At 42.2% G+C, this 17892-nt stretch overlaps 1 protein-coding gene across 2 annotated transcripts in view; it reads left to right on the top strand.

The window, feature by feature from the left end:
• The window catches only part of dscamb (Down syndrome cell adhesion molecule b), a 188912-nt gene that overhangs the window by 149451 nt on the left and 21569 nt on the right, over nt 1-17892 (top strand). For both annotated transcript variants that reach the window (XM_073815642.1, XM_065281876.2), the window contains exons 21-24: nt 11559-11712; nt 16943-17060; nt 17200-17363; nt 17459-17557. In XM_073815642.1, the coding sequence (XP_073671743.1) occupies nt 11559-11712; nt 16943-17060; nt 17200-17363; nt 17459-17557 (535 nt within the window). The remainder of the gene's footprint in view (nt 1-11558; nt 11713-16942; nt 17061-17199; nt 17364-17458; nt 17558-17892) is intronic.

Raw genomic sequence — 17892 nt, 5'->3', positions numbered from 1 at the left:
TTCGCGCACGTCTGCTAAGAACGGGCTATTATAAGTCGACGTACATAAAAGCAGAATGCGAACAACGCTCTCTCTCTGATATTTTAATGCCGTGACTAGCACACGGAGACACGGAGAGAGAGAGACAGCTCGAATGGTGTACTCAGTATTAATATGCCCACCCCACGACGCAGAGCGAAAAAACGGTCTAAAGCGAGGGGAGATGGACACATAAAGTACACGTCTTACAGGTCTAAGGCTGCAAACCGATCTGAATATTGAAATACGAGGCTCGGCGTTATCATCCAAAAAGAACACCTTCGTAGAGCCGGTGCGTAAATCAAATCGATCGTAACCCGCCGCGTATTTTGGGTACTATGAGATAAAGGCTGGAAAAACCCTATCACCATCATCATCTCGGTAAGAGGGACCGGCTCGAACATCCTTCGCCAACAGGATATCGAACTTTGCACGCAGTACATGTGCATCGGACGCTTTCACCACAGTGAAACGAAAGCCCGAATTTTGGGGAGTGCCGGATTCGTAACCGAGGCGGATCGTGCGTAAAACCCAACGAAACGGGCTGGGAACTGAAGCCAAGCACCCAGGCACCGTATGAGGAGAAATAACGACACTGCCGAAGTACCCGCGGTGGGGCAGCGAAGCGAGACAGGTGGGACTGCCGGTGCGTCTGCTGTGACAGCATAAACATCTACAGTATGTGTGTGTGACACTGACCTGAGCCCGCTGAGGGTAACGGTCATCTGGTCTCCTCTACGGAGAGCGCAGACTCCGATGAGGGTGCTGGTGGTCCGGTCTCCTCAGCGGAGAGCTCGGACTCCTCAGGTCACCCGCTGGCGATAGAGGAGAGGTAGGGGAGCTGGTGTGTACCCGCTCACGGCTCTCTCGATCCTCCGGAGACCTAGAGAGGGAAGAGGAATGCACTCTTATGTGTGGTTAAGTGGGTACCGGCCGAACAGCCGGTGGAACATATGCAAACCAAGGATTTTCCACCCGACCCTCTATCGGGGGAAGGAGCTCCATCTCCTGAAGAGTGATCCTCTGCCAATCCGGGTCGCCCTTCACTGGCCACTTAAACTCCCGAATTTCACGGGAAGCGGCTAAGCGGGCGGGCGAGCTGCTGACGACCGGTTCCCCTGCGCTGCCGAGATGGGGTCCGAGGAGGGGAACGGAGGTGGTCGCCGCAGGACGCCGACGGCGAGAGGCAGACTGAGGAGCCGGCGTGGTGGACCAAGGGCAGCTCTCTTCCGCCGGGGCATGACCTAGGAGATCGCCTCAGTCTGCGCAGCGGAGCTGTACGACTCCCCTGGCTCGCCGAAGAGGCCGGTCTGTGAGACAGGAGCATTCAAGTTGTTCTCGTCTGCGTCCGTCATGTCAGCCAGACACAGCCAAAGGTGGCGATCTTGAACCACTGGTGGACATCGCACGACTGAAGGTCGCGGGCTCCCTCGTTAATCCTTGTGAGCCTGCAGCAACGTTATTGCGTGCAGGGCCGAAGCCGCCTCTCCGGCATGCCTGATGGGCAGCGTCCGTGACCGGACGACTGTCTACAAACACGGGAGGGAAGGGTTGGGTGGTCCCTCCAGGAACGCATCCCGCTCCACTGAAGGGGTCCCCGCCCTTAGCGGCTCCGTTGGTGAGGGAGGTGAGGGGTGAAGCTGAACGGCCGGACGGCCGCAAATCACGTCAGCTCTTCGTGCCGTCGGGAAAGAAAGGCACAGGAGGAGAGGACCGAGAGGCCCGAGCAGCTCCGAAGTACCAATCATGTGGGCGGGACGGTTCGGGCGGAGAGGGGTTAACCTTTCCAACTCTACCGTCTCCGCCGCTCGCGGGCACGGCCGCCATCTCCGGAACGACTCTGCCTCGGAGGAAAAATGGACACCCCTCTGATGCTGCAGAAGTGACGGGACCAGAAGGAGGTCCAATGGATTCGGCAGACATCGTAGAACACGACTCTGCAGTCTCCACCGGAGCCTCAACCGGCTGAGGATGAGAAGGCCGGTAGGTGGAGGACGCATCCTCCGTCCTACTCAGCGTAGTGACGCGAAGGGCGCCCTGCGAGCGCTTGACAGCCGCACCATGGCGGCGTCAGCACTGCAAAGGCGCGGACAGCGTTCCCGTAGAAACGACAGTCGTCTCCGCAATCCAAGAGGGTTATGCTCTCACAGAGAGAACAGAAACTCTCCACGAACGCAGCCCCGGAGTGCTCGATGCCTGAGCACGAAGACAGCGCTCGTGACCGTCACTGGAACCCTTATACTTCTCGCATCCAAGATCGCACGGCGAAAAGCTATCCTGAAAAGGACGCTGATCTCCGCATATACGAGAGAGTGGCTGCCTTTAACAAGGCACAAAGCTCTCTCGTATCACTCTTTTAGGGAAATTCACTCAGATGCTTAGTTGATGAGCGCACAGGAAGGCAACGCACACACTAAACTCAAAACAATAAACAGATGTAGAGCCGTGGAATAAGCGAAGCGTCCGCTGTGATACTGCTAGTTCAACCAACTTCAGCAATCAAATCCCAACAGAGTAAAGTAGCTTCTCAGTAGCAGATAAAGCCGGCTTTCGAAGCGAAAAAGCTAATTTCCCTATTTGCACCTGCTGCTTATAAAGGCACCTGGCGGGGCGGCGCCAGCATTATGCAAATATCTCAATGCCAAGTTCATTGGCGTTTTAGTAGTATACGAAGCAGATTGGTCTCTCTAAGCGAGTTCCCAATTCGTCGGTCACGACGTGACGTCGTAGTGACCGACTGAAAGGGAACCTTGAATTTGGTTACATGCCATTTTTGCCCAAATAACTTGAAGATGTATGATATTCCAACAGGTGTTTCAATTCTTTTACATGATCTAAAAGTATTTGTATTGTCTATTTTTTGGCTATGGTTAGATGTCTATTAGACTTTCACTGGCAGCCCAAATTTAGCCTTGTTAGCCAAACATGCTTGCTGGGTCAGGAGGTATAGGAAGGACTTCAGTGTAAGACAGCACTGCATGTACAGTTTTCCCTAAAGATATTGTTCAATGTTCACATTTCTACTTTTTTTCTTTGGGCTATGCAGTGCTTTTCCTTTCTGTATGGCAATGACATGGTTTGTCAATGAATTACAGTACAAACAGTAAAAGCGTAAATGTAAATTTTGTTTAGTCTCTTGCAATCAAACTCCCACATAACTTACACTAAGGTGTAAATTACAATTTACAATACTTGTCGTCAAAACTTTAGCGATAGTTTACATCAGAACATCACTTCAGAGTAAACTGTTATATTGACAACGTGACTAAACAATTTGACTGTCTTATCCATGCACAATGACACATTGACTTGTCATTCTGATGGCAATGACATGTTCATTGACACAGATATTTGAGAGATGAATTTTGAGTAAGAGAGTGGCTTTTGCAGGTTATCCATGGTGTTTTGCTACTTGTCCGAACTGTTTTGAGAAATGCACTTACTGTTTTGCAAATTGTGAGTATGATTGGAGAAATGTACCAAAGCGACTGAGAAAAACTGTAATAACAGTATAAAAATCTCAAGTTCACATTACTTTATTTTATATGCATTAATGAGCAAAACCTCTTCAAGACGGTTTTTGACGGTCAGTGTAATTTATATAGCTGTGATTTGTTTAACCCACATTGTTTTCGTGCTGTTCTGGTTTGTGTAATGACAGATATAGACACAATACACAATTATAGACATAAAAAGGTCTTGGCACATTATTAAATATGTTTCTCTTACGTTTTAAGATAAAATAAAAAGAATCACTCAGTGATTGACAGCATGAAGCAGTCGATCGTGTTTCCCGTCAACAGTTTAAGCATAAGATTTAGATTTATAGATGTACGTTATCTGTTTCTCTGAACAGTATTAAGCTATATGAGGACTCATTTGCTGGGCAGAGAGTGAATGACAGCGCAGTCTTCTGATGTTTTTAAATATTTCATTGCTTTCTTTTACATTGCTCAAAGTCATGACTGTTTGAAACACACATTTATGACATTTATGGCGTCACATGTATGACCGCACGCGTGCGGTGTACGTGCTTGTGCTTTAACTTGTTAACATGGGCGCCGAAAAAAACACGCGCCGCTTACGCGTTGCTCACGCTTGCGGTGTGAAGAATGTAAGCACATACCAGAAAACATTAGCACGTTATGCCATTCAATAGAGTGGTAGAGTTAGCATGTTAACACATACAGGCAATATCGCTCCACTTTTTTCGTGGTATGAATGGCAGTTTACATCAAAAAGACACGGCTGCTCTGCCCACCGCTCATCAATGCGCTCCTCTTTATCCACGGTCCATTTTCGCCTACTTCGCGCTCGTTGTGTTTCCACGTCCGTCGACATGTTTCTTTGTTGTGACTGATGGCTTCCTGTTTCCGGAGAACGAGTTTATTGGTTGTTGATTGTTTTACGTCATGAGACTACGCTGGGACTTGCGATAATATCAAACATGTTTGATATGAAAGACTAAAGAAAGACTGGCATAAATCGGGTCGCCGACTGCAGATTATCACCTCACAGTTAACGATCGAGACTACGGGAGCGCGCCGAGACTCCAGTTATGCCTAGCGTACACCAAAGGATTTTCACAGTCCCAGACTAAAGACCGGCAGTCTTTAGGAATCTAACTGGAGTCTCGGCGCGCTCCCGTAGTCTCGATCGTTAACTGTGAGGTGATAATCTGCAGTCAGCGACCCGATTTATGCCAGTCTTTCTTTAGTCTTTCATATCAAACATGTTTGATATTATCGCAAGTCCCAGCGTAGTCTCATGACGTAAAACAATCAACAACCAATAAACTCGTTCTCCGGAAACAGGAAGCCATCAGTCACAACAAAGAAACATGTCGACGGACGTGGAAACACAACGAGCGCGAAGTAGGCGAAAATGGACCGTGGATAAAGAGGAGCGCATTGATGAGCAGTGGGCAGAGCAGCCGTGTCTTTTTGATGTAAACTGCCATTCATACCAGTGGAAAAGGAAAAAAGTGGAGTGATATTGCCTGTATGTGTTAACATGCTAACTCTACCACTCTATTGAATGGCATAACGTGCTAATGTTTTCTGGTATGTGCTTACATTCTTCACACCGCAAGCGTGAGCAACGCGTAAGCGGCGCGTGTTTTTTTCGGCGCCCATGTTAACAAGTTAAAGCACAAGCACGTACACCGCACGCGTGCGGTCATACATGTGACGCCATAAATGTCATAAATGTGTGTTTCAAACAGTCATGACTTTGAGCAATGTAAAAGAAAGCATTGAAATATTTAAAAACATCAGAAGACTGCGCTGTCATTCACTCTCTGCCCGGCAAATGAGTCCTCATATAGCTGAATACTGTTCAATGAAACACATAACGTACATCAATAAATCTAAATCTTATGCTACAAACGTTTGACGGGAAACAAGATCGACTACTTCATGCTGTCAATCACTGGGTGATTTTTTTTATTTTATCTTAAAACGTAAGAGAAACAGATTTAATAATGTGCCAAGGTCTTTTTATGTCTATAATTGTGTATTGTGTCTATATCTGTCATAACACGAACCAGAACAGCACGAAAACAATGTGGGTTAAACAAATCACAGCTATATAAATTACACTGACCGTCAAAAACCGTCTTGAAGAGGTTTTGCTCATTAATGCATATAAAATAAAGTAATGTGAACTTGAGATTTTTATACTGTTATTACAGTTTTTCTCAGTCGCTTTGGTACATTTCTCCAATCATACTCACAATTTGCAAAACAGTAAGTGCATTTCTCAAAACAATTCGGACAAGTAGCAAAACACCATGGATAACCTGCAAAAGCCAGTCTCTTACTCAAAATTCATCTCTCAAATATCTGTGTCAATGAACAAGTCATTGCCATCAGAATGACAAGTCAATGTGTCATTGTGCATGGATAAGACAGTCAAATTGTTTAGTCACGTTGTCAATATAACAGTTTACTCTGAAGTGATTTCCTGATGTAAACTATCGCTAAAGTTTTGACGACAGGTATTGTAAATTGTAATTTACACCTTAGTGTAAGTTATGTGGGAGTTTGATTGCAAGAGACTAAACAAAATTTACATTTACGCTTTTACTGTTTGTACTGTAATTCATTGACAAACCATGTCATTGCCATACAGAAAGGAAAAGCACTGCATAGCCCAAAGAAAAAAAGTAGAAATGTGAACATTGAACAATATCTTTAGGGAAAACTGTACACGCAGTGCTGTCTTACACTGAAGTCCTTCCTATACCTCCTGACCCAGCAAGCATGTTTGGCTACAAGGCTAATTTGGGCTGCCAGTGAAAGTCTAATAGACATCTAACCATAGCCAAAAAATAGACAATACAAATACTTTTAGATCATGTAAAAGAATTGAAAGCAAACACCTTGAACACCTGTTGGAATATCATACATCTTCAAGTTATTTGGGCAAAAATGGCATGTAACCAAATTCAAGGTTATTTAGGGTAGAAGTGGGTTACTCATAGCTGGACTATATTGGGTCTATAATTAGCCGTCATTTCAACATCTCAGTTTTTGCTTGCTGGGGACGTTTCTGTCTGTTAGAGAAAGTCAAGATTCACCTGGGAGCAATTTACCAAGTCAGGACAGATTTAGAAAAAACTTCTAATAGAAATTTATAAAAAAAAATATGTTTGACCGGCACAATTATGAGAACTGTATTATGAGAACTTGTTCAATAATTTTGCATGTAAAGACTTGTACTATGAACTGATGCCTAAATGTTGTGGGGGGGTAAGACTATTCAACAGAGACCCATTATAATACATTTTGATCAACATGACATAAGCAATCGATAATGTAGGAAAAAGCAGAGAATTGTACATAATCATTTGCATGGATGTACCAAAGCATTTGGTACATGTTCAAAGAAATAAGAAACTGCTTTTTTGATGTGCACAAGTGACACAATGATGTGAGAAATGAACAAGTACTTTTGAGAATTTCAATTCTGATCTGAGAATTGTACCAAAGCGACTGAGAAAAACTGTAAACTGCACAGTATGCGCTGAAAACGCAGCTGGTGTGAAAGCACAATGGACACGTGCATACATTTTTGTTAAATTACTGCTGAGCATGATGATAAAAAGCTAAAATAATCTTGTTGTAGTCCTGTAAATAGTGTCACTACAAGATTCAGTGTTTGTAAAATCTTTAGTCTGAGACTAAAAACTGTGAACCCAAGTCTTTAGATGTGAGCTGATAATCTTATAAAGTCTTTTCTAAATCTTTTCAAAGTCTTTAGGTGTACACAAAGCATTAGATTCCTAAAGACTGCCGGTCTTTAGTCTGGGACTGTGAAAATCCTTTGGTGTACGCTAGGCATTAGTCATTCGTTTCCTGTGTGGTACATTGAGGATGAGGCCGCCTTCTCAGTAGCCGTGTTTGCACTATCGGGCTTCAAGCGGGCGTGCCAGTGCCTGCCGAGGCCTGTCGCGTTTGCATTGTCACTTTCGGGGCATGATTGTGCTTCGCTGGTGCTTCGTTGGGGCTTTAGGCATGGCTTTTCTGGCCCGCCGAATACCTTGGGCCACAGCAGGCTTCTCAGGGCTAGGGGAGTGGTAAAAGTCAAAGTTTATCTGAATCTCTGGCAAGATGCACATTCATCTGTCTGCAGATTAAACTGCAGATTTAAAACTTTAAAAATAATCGGGATCACCAGTAATTACTGTTTAACGGAAGATGCCCGCTATGTTTTTACTTCGGACTGAAGAAAATGATCTGCATCTTTAAAAACAAAGACGCGTTACAACGCCGAACTCGTCATGCTAAGGATCCGTCGCACACCGGTACCGGTTCGGGAGAAGTTTATAAAGTTTCGGGCACAGAAAAAAGTGTTTAAAGTGCAACAGTGCTGAGAAATTAAAGATGTGTGTTGGATCAACGTTTCATCATCCATGTATTAAAGAAGAGATCACTCGAGTCACGATGGTATCAGTCGATGAGTTAACTTGCTACATAACGTTTGCATACAAATCACTTAAAATACGATACAAATAACGATTGCATAAGTGTCTTACATGGGTGTTTATTGTGTTTTTTGTATATTGTCATATCTGTTGAATTTTTTTGGTCAGCCCTTAGAAAAAGTAACCATGGTTTTATTATATTAGTAATAGCCATGCTTTCTGGTATTTTGGAGATTAATTTAACTCTTATATAAATGTAGCAAACTTTATATGTGGGCATACTGTATGTGTATTTACAAACCGTTTATACAAAACGTCAGAGATGTGCTGCTTTATTCTTTTGTCTCCGTTTTACAGAAAAAATGCAGAGCTTTCAGTTTATTATCCCAGAGTTTTTATTTTGTATATGAGAGATGACACAGCAACAGATGCAAGAGCAGGAGATGAAACAAAGATGATTATGATGATGATGATACGACAGAAGCCATGGATTTTGAAATCCGACGGAAGGGAGATGTCTTTAAATACACCTGTTTGTGCACTGACGTAAACTTCATATGTAAATAAAGTACTGCGCTATTATTACTAAGGCTGCTTGTCAGTTTACTATTATTGCTTAATAAGGATCACATCCTAATGAAACACAGAAATTCTAAGATACAAAAAAATGGTAAAAATAATCATCATTAACTTAACCACTGTAACATAGCTTTTTAAATACTTGTGTATATTGTGTAGAGTTGATCCTAGCAAATTTTCAAATGATTTCTCAAACATTTTGATTTTTGAAATGCAAGTAAATTTATTTTCAGTCCTATTTAGATATCCGAGGCAGTTCTTAGACAAAAGTATTTATTGATTGACACATTATTGAAATAGCTATTAGACAGTTACCTTGTGTTTCATGTGATACTCAACTATTTACATTTTCATGATTAAAGATATCACACCTCTTATAATGTGTAAGTATGTTTACATCGCCATAGAACTATAATTACAAACTTAACGTTACATATTTACAATAACATGTGCATACCTGTATTTTAAACATAAAAAATAAGATCATTATGTGTTATGTTCTTTAAAATATTGTGTATATAGTTAATGCACATTAGGTAGATGAACGCATTGTGTGTAATTACTTTGTAAAGTTTACTGCTTATTGATCTGATATTTTCTTGTCGTGAGATCGCTCCTGTGCAGCCAATATAAACTTCAAGAGTTACACCACGGATAGAGCAAAAATCTCTATCTTCTCATCTTGGCTTTCGCCGTGCAAACAGCCGCCTCAGTTATTTTCATTATGTTTGTGGTATGATGATGCGATCTAACTCCCGTCTCCTGTCAGATTGAAGTGACTTCCTCAAGGTAAAACAGGCGGAGTTGTGTGACAGATCCAGGTAGGCGTATTAAGGGTGGGGTTTTCTGAAGCGCTGCCGCGCTATTGGCCTGACAATGCAAACGCGTCTTGATTTTGGCTACACAGCAGGAGGTCGGGGGCTATTGGCTCCGTGAGGCCCGTTTGAAGCCCTGGTTCGCACAGGCCCGATAGTCCAAAAGCTGCTAGTGAGAGTTCAGATATGGGGCTTTACTGTATTTTTAGAAGGGATTGTGGCACCCTTTGAATCTATTTAGTTTTGTACAGACAAACTTCCGTCGCTCTATTATCATTTCTTTTGGCCATCACCTCTCTGAGGAGGGTAGGTGACCATTATGCATTATCAGCTTCTCTTTCATGTCTGAAGATTGCTGCAGGCAAAATGAAAGCTATTCTATACCCAAGACCGGGTTGTATACCTAAGGTTCCTAGTCATGTGGCCAGGACCTTAATTTTTCATGCCTTTCATCCTCCCCCTCATGAGTCAGCAGATCAACAACATTACTCTTATTATGCCCTTAAAGGGCATTAGAAGAGTATGTGAGAAAGTCTTCGCTGTGGAGAAGATCTGATCAACTTTTGTTTTGGAGTTAGCAAGGCTCATTGCGCCTCCAAGCAGACCATCAGTAAAATAATTGTGGAATCTATTTTGCTAACTTATGAGGTGCGCAGATTGTATTCATCTCTGCTTGTCATGGTACATTCTACTAGGAGTATGGCATCTTCTCAGGCCCTTCTATCTGGGGCCTTCAATCAATATAGGTAAATCCACCCTGCATACTTTTATGAGGTACTATAGTTTGGACCTCTCATTCTTACCTGGTAATCAGGTTCTTATGTCCTGATCTGTGCATGAAACTTTTTACAGCAGGACAGACACAAATCCTTATGGCAAAGTGGCCGTTCAGTCCCCAAAGTGTCATTTAGTGATGCAGCATTAAGTTACCTCGAAAAAGGAACGTCTCGGTTATGACTGTAACCTCTGTTCCCTGAGACGCTGGTTCTCATTGCCATAACTCCTTGTGTCTTTAGCTCTCGCTTCATTTTTCCATAAGTTGTAATGCGCTATTTACTCCTCCCTTTTATACCTCCCAGTATTTGTTGCTGTAAGGGTTTTGTCATGTGTTCTTATCTTGTCATGTTCATGTCTTTTATTTTAAAGTTTTTGTTCTCACGTTCATGTCTTTTATTTGATATTGTCTTTGCCATGGTTGTCTCTTGTTTCGTGTGTTCTTATTGGCTCCCTTGTATTATGTGTCATTTTCCCATTGGTTGCCTGTTCCTATATATAGCCCTCATGTTCCCACTGTACTGTATCTGGATGTCCTTCTGTTTGGTGACTGGCCATGCCATGCTTTTGTTTTTTCATGTCAAGTTTAGTTCTTGTTTATGTCTGTTTCTTTTAAATTAAACTGCACTTGGGTTTTCAAATCGTTCACTTCTCAGTGGATTACCTTACATTGCCATCTACAAGACAGGCTAGTTTACAGTTATTCAGATATGCAAATGCTGTGGCGTTCTTCCCCGAAGTGTCATTTCATGATGTAATTCAGCAATAACCTGATAGATTGACACAAGACAAATTGAAGGCTTGAAGAAGAATTATATATTGCGCAATAGGCTTCCTCATACATAGCGTAAAAACACTGTGCAGAGGAGAAGCGAAGCTTTCTCTGCTGCAGATTCTTAACTAGGGCACAACCACAAATACAGACATCCTTCACTAACAGGTGGTTTCTGTTATTTAGGTGCTGTAACTGTCAGCTATCTACAAAGGTTATTGCATTAGACATAATATTATATTCTATAGACAGAAAGTTCTAGCTATTGGCAGCTTTTTCAGTGAGTGGCTAATAACTACTTTCTCATGCATTATTATAAAACAGCTTAATACATATAGAACAAAAAAATCACTTAGAAAATTCCAAGCATCTCAATCTCAGGAATCTATATCAGGGAACAGAGGTTACAGTCGTAACCGTTTTAAAATGTTTTATTGTTTTGTTCAGTTTTGAGCAGCAGTTTTTAACTAGTTTGTTAAGTTGGCATGGCATGCAACTCATTTTATAATGCTCTAAATAAGTAGAAACTTGCATTTTGTGTTAAATGATGAAGTTAATGTGTAAATATTGTGCAAGTTTAGCTAGTACAAAATCACTTTTTGACAAGTTCCTTAACTGATTTGATGTTTATGCTTCTTTTATAAGATCGTCTTTTAATTTGTTTTTACTGTAGGTGATCAGTGAGTTTGAAGCTGCTCCTGATGTTTACTTCCGCCGTTTGACCAACCTGAACCAGAACTGGCAGTATAGCATCTGGGTCGTGGCCGTGACTGCTGCGGGTCGTGGGAACACCAGTGAAATTATCACTGTAGAGCCCCAGGCTAAAGGTATGAGTAGCAAAAAACAGAACTTTGAAATTTACATAAAGATTAATTTAGAAAGATAGATATTTGCTTGTAAATTTGGCTGCCTGTGCCGCACTCTAGCAACAAACTCCTTTAACCAGAACTATAATATTTATTTATACACACTCACCAGCCACTTTATTAGTTACACCTGTCCAACTGCTCGTTAACGCAAACTTCTAATCAGCCAATCACATGGCAGCAACATGCATTTAGGCATGTAGACATGGTCAAGACGATCTGCTGCAGTTCAAACCGAGTGTCAGAATGGGGAAGAAAGGTGATTTAAGTGACTTTGAACATGACATGGTTGTTGGTGCCAGACGGGCTGGTCTGAGTATTTCAGAAACTGCTGATCTACTTGGATTTTCACGCGCAACTATCTGTAGGGTTTACAGAGAATGGTCCGAAAAAGAGAAAGTATCCATTGAGCGGCAGTTCTGTGGGCGCAAATGCCTTGTTGATGCCAGAGGAGAATGGCCAGACTGGTTCGAGCTGATAAAAAGGCAACAGTAACTCAAAGAACCACTTATTACAACTGAGGTATGCAGAAGAGCATCTCTGAACACACAACATGTCGAACCTTGAGAGAGATGGGCTACATCAGCAGAAGACCACACCGGGTGCTACTCCTGACAGCTAAGAACAGGAAACTGAGGCTACAATTCGCACAGGCTCACCAAAAGAAGATTGGAAAAACGTTGCCTAATCTGATGAGTCTCGATTTCTTCTGCGACGTTCGAATGGTAGGGTCAGAATTTGGCGTCAACAACATGAATGCATGGATCCATCCTGCCTTGTATCAACGATTTAGGCTGGTGGTGGTGGTGTAATGGTGTGGGGGATATTTTCTTGGCACACTTTGGGCCCATTAGTACCAATTGAGCAAAATGTCAAAGCCACAGCCTACCTGAGTATTGTTGCTGACCATGTCCATCCCTTTATGACCACAGTGTACCCATCTTCTGATGGCTACTTCCAGCCGGTTAATGCGTCATGTCATAAAGCCGAATCATCTCAGACTGGTTTCTTGAAAATGACAATGAGTTCACTGTACTCAAATGGCCTCCACAGTCACCAAATCTCAATCCAATAGAGATCCTTTGTGGGATGTGGTGGCATCATGGATGTGCAGCCGACAAATCTGCAGCAACTGCTTGATGCTATCATGTAAATCTGGAGCAAAATCTCTGAGGGCTGTTTCCAGTGCCTTGTTGAATCTATGCCACAAAGGATTAAGGCAGTTGGGACGTTGTCGCTGAAATTTTTTCACAGCAATCAGCTGTAAAATGTTTTGGTCCTGCTCGATTTTCGTTGGCTTCAAGTAAAATAATGGAAAGTTTTTCATAAGATCCCCTGAGGTCAGTGTGTTAACATGAGAGTGATGCTGTCAGGAGAACAAATTATTATCTCGTGTAAATTATTACATGAAAAACCATCTAATAATTTACACAGAAAACCATCACACGTTTATTTTTGTATGTTACGAATTACAAGATGAGGAAAACTAGTATTCCATGTGTATTCAGTGCCGCCATTGTTGTTTACAGTGCATGGAATGCTGGGCTGTGATTTGTTAAGCGGATTTATTGCTTTCTGCAGAAAAGGAGGAGTGGCGTTTATTGCATTTTGGGAAAAAAAGGGAGAAAAGATGACAGAATAACACGGCCAATATTGTATTTTGCGTGAAATAAATTTACTTTTAAATACTGATATAATACAATACTGATTTTGTCTGTAACTGCTTTAAGTGGTGTTGCCGTAACATTGAAAACATATTGATTACATATGTGACCATTCTTAGGGAACCAAGAAAGGTTTCCTTTCAGTGGGTTGTCTCTCGGGATGCAAACAGGTCTACCTCCCAAATTTGCTCCACCACGTCTGGGTGGAATATTCTTTCTCTGGGTTCCAACCCTTGTCTCAACAGGATGTCTGTCCCACATTATTCCAGGGAAAATTTTTAAATGGTAAATGGACTGCATTTATATAGGGCTTTTTAACAGACCTATGGCCATCCAAAGCGCTTTACAAGTTTGCCTCACATTCACCCATTCACGCACACATTCATACACCGACGGCGATGTCAGCCATGCAAGGTGCCATCCAGCTCGTCGGGAGCAGCTGGGGTTAGTTGACTTGCTCAAGGACACCTCGACACTTGGTCCGGGGATTGAACCACCAACCTTCCGGTTTGTTGACAACCTACATGAACCACTGAGCCACTGCCACCCCAGGCCAGAGAACCCAGAGAAGGATCTGATGTACCAATATACACAGACCCTCCTAATGACTTATATATAAGAACACTGTCAAACTGTCTTTTCTCACCAGAGCATAACGGTCTCCGAGAACTGTGAGGAAGTACTTTAATGCTTAAAGTACAGCTTACATATCTAGACAATATATGTGCCTATGAAGATGTTGCACTTTTCACAGTCCCCTGGTTATACGGCCTTCCACAACCGCTTCCCAGCCAGTGATGGACACATCTGTCAAAATTATACCCTGTGACATTGTGTCCTTAGTGTCAAGCCCTTGGTCAGGAACCTGACCTTTTTTCATATTTTCAGTGAACGAAGGCACCTGCGCGTAACCCTGATTATCTAAAACAGGTTGCCCCTCAGGGAAAACCCTTTGCGTTTGAGCCACCACTGCAGCATCTGCAGCAGAGTAAATTAGGTCGCATGGAAGTACTCAATGCTGGCACGCTTTGCCAAAAGTGAACCTGAGATAAAGGTAAAAATGTGGAAGTGTCCTTATACCTTTTGTGACAAACCAGTCCTAAAAAATAGTACTCGCATTCTAAACCTGACATTTTTTTTCAGAGAACAGTTAAGATGTCTGAGTTTTAAAAAGAACCTCAGCCCACCATTCTTCTTGGAAAATATGAAGTGTCGGCTGTAGATCCCGGACTAACTCTCTTGGAGGGGGGAACATACTGTATTCTGCCCTTTTCTCTAGCAGAGATAACACATCTTACTCTAACACCCAAGCTTGTGCAGGGTCCAGTTTGGTGGATAATGTCACTCTGAATCTCTCTATCATGTGTAACAACATTGTCACGTTTAGCAGTTTCATGGAAAAACTGCACTATTGCAATCAAAGGTTAGCTTGGGGTGTGAGGTGCATGTGTTCCATGCCCTGAAGAAACTGCATGGCAGAAAGGTCATACTAATGTAACTACAGTGTTTTGAAACAGATTACCAGTTCTTCAACTTTTTTCGGTAGAAACAGATAAACTTACACATCCTGAAGCCTCATAGATGGCAGGGTTTGCGTATTAAAGCATATTGATTACATTTGGGACTGAGTTTGATGCCCTGAAGCAACTACATGACAGGAGACAGTCAAACTAATTTTACTACAGTGTTTTGAAACATATAAATAGTTCAACAACATTTCCGAGGAGAAACTGAAAAGCTGGCGCATCCTGAAGCATCATAGCTAGCAGGGTTTGCATATTGATTCCCTGATGACTATTAGAGACAACAGACAAATTCTGTCCTTACAACTCAAAGAACTGGAAAAATATGTCCCCCTTAGGTTTGCTCTTTAAAGCTCTACTTGCTGTAAAGGCTTCTTTAAAGATGGTTTATAAGCAATAATTACATTCCTCAGATTGTTTTTTATCCAATGGGACATAATCACTCCTCTTTAGACCACAACGCACACAGATGGCCCTCTTAAGAGCTTATTGTTTATACTCTTTCCCAGAATTAAACCTATATCATATGTATTCCTGCCCATAAGAAATTAGGGCAGACAGGGATAAAACCCAAAATAAAGAAATTATAAACTACAGTTCTGTTTGGGAAGATGGCAAACTGAGGCTGTGAATTAAGCTTTATTTCTCATTATTCACATGTCAGTTCTTTCTAAAATGTGGGGAAGGAGTGTGTCTTTTTCACAATAACAATTACGATGTCCATCTTCCTAGAACTGGATAAAGGGTTTTGTCTCTCTCCGGGTGGAAGAAACCGTAGCATGGGCTTTTGAAGCCAGAGATAGCAACACATAAAGGCGAGCCCCAAGACCATGAACGCTGCACATCTTGGTCGGTCAGTCGAAGCGGGGCACAGCCATGAGCCTCAAATATATATAAAACCACAAACTATATATATTGCATGGCTAAAACGTGAGTCTTGTGTGGCAGTGTCACATAGTCCCCCCACCCTTAGCTTTGGGAAGAAACCTGACAGTCCTTTCAGGGTACTGTCAGGCATTGTCCATCTTTTGGGTCTCCTCTCGTACGTGTGCATTAAAATGTCTTTGTAAAAAATAGTCCATGCTAGGCCCTCCCACATTGGCACTAGCTTGCCAGAGGAATCTTATGAAATATGAAAGAGAGGTGAGATCCAATACCAGACTGGGCATCCCTGGTTAGGATCTGACGATACAGAAGGCCTTGGTGGCTGCTTACACTGATGTTGTTGGTCTGGGATGTGGGTGGAGAGATGTTCAGCTCCTGGAGCATGGCGTAATCAACCTACCTGCTGCTGAATGTGTTTCGGAGTTGAAGTCTGTCTGGCCCTGCTGATGCTCTGGCACAGAATTCTCAGTCAGTTGCTCTGTTGAGTGTTTGTGAAGTACTCGAGGTGGTGGGACTGTTGGCAAGAGGAATACCAGGAGAGATCCTGGGTGGTGCTGGGCTGGCAGTTGATGTAGGGGAGATTGCAGCTTCTTGGATGCTGGTTCCAGTTGCTTAGCCCACTACTTGTCTCGCTGTTTAAAACATTCACCCACCTCTCTCTCCAGCGTGGCCATGGCATCCTTCAAAAATTCCTCCAGCTTACAGAATCTTAAAGCCTTTCTAAAACACACTTCAGCACACAACAGGTCACATTCACATTTGTGTAAAACACGTGCATCATTAAAACCCGCAAATGTTTTAAAAGAAGCAGCATTTACAAGGTTTGTCATTTTTTTAACATCATTTTATTCTCACACAGTTAATCTGACCCCATTTTTACCAAATAGTAACTCAGATGATATAGCTGAACATTACAACGAAGCATTGGAGTTCCCGTCGAAAGGGAACTAATTCCATGTAACCTTAATATGTCTCCCAATGGCAGCATACAGTATACATTCAAAAAAGCACAGGGCCTAACCCTGATCCCTGTGGCACTTCATACATACCTTGTACTGTTTACAGTACAAAATGATTCAGGAGGGTTAAATTCCTAACAGCATTGTTTTGTTCCTACAGCCCCTGCTCGAATCCTGACATTCAGTGGCACTGTGACCACACCCTGGATGAGGGACATTGTCCTGCCCTGCAAAGCAGTGGGAGACCCCCCACCTACCATCAAGTGGCTGAAGGGAAAGTATGTTTTATGTTATTTGATAAAATAGTTAACCCAAATGTAAGGTGCTTTAGCAGTTTACCCATTGTTAACCAGACATGCATTTCCAATCTTGTGTTTAAAGAATATGTATTTTGCTATGATTGTGATTTCCACACAGTAATGGTACACCTGCTCCAGTTTCTGCTGATGGGCGTCGCAGTATTCACACCAATGGTAGCTTTGTTATTCGTACTGTGAAAGCAGAGGATTCTGGGTACTACAGTTGTGTTGCCAGTAACAACTGGGGTTCAGATGAGATCATGCTAAACCTTCAAGTTCAAGGTACATTTGAGATCAAATAATCACATTATAATGTGCAAATGATGCACATAGCTCTTTTAGGAAGAATTTTTGAGTTTACTCTTAAAATGTTTCAGTACCTCCGGACCAGCCACGACTTACAGTGACCAAAACCACAACCACCTCCATTACACTGTCCTGGATCCCTGGAGACAATGGAGGAAGCTCTATCAGAGGTTAGAATGCAATCATATTTACATTTACTTATATTAAATTAATCTAAATATGATCACACTCATATTCAGACTTCAAATACTGGCAAACATTACAACTATACCAAGCAAGATTATTACTTTGCCCTTGCAGGCTAGTAAACAGGGGTCAGAAGAAAATGATATTGCTCAGAGTTTGTTCTTTCATAGTGAAAAACTATTATGTAATATAATTATAATTTCTATATTAGAAATCATAATATAAGAAATAAATTATTTCTTTTACAGTAATTATTATATTAATAGAGTAAAAGCATAGAGCTGTAAATTAAATAATATTAACAATATTAATTAACAGC

The sequence above is a fragment of the Paramisgurnus dabryanus genome, chromosome 8 (assembly GCF_030506205.2).
Source record: "Paramisgurnus dabryanus chromosome 8, PD_genome_1.1, whole genome shotgun sequence".
NCBI lineage: Eukaryota > Metazoa > Chordata > Actinopteri > Cypriniformes > Cobitidae > Paramisgurnus > Paramisgurnus dabryanus.
Note: the sequence above shows the minus strand (reverse complement) of the source record. Positions and strands in the feature narration are given on the sequence as shown.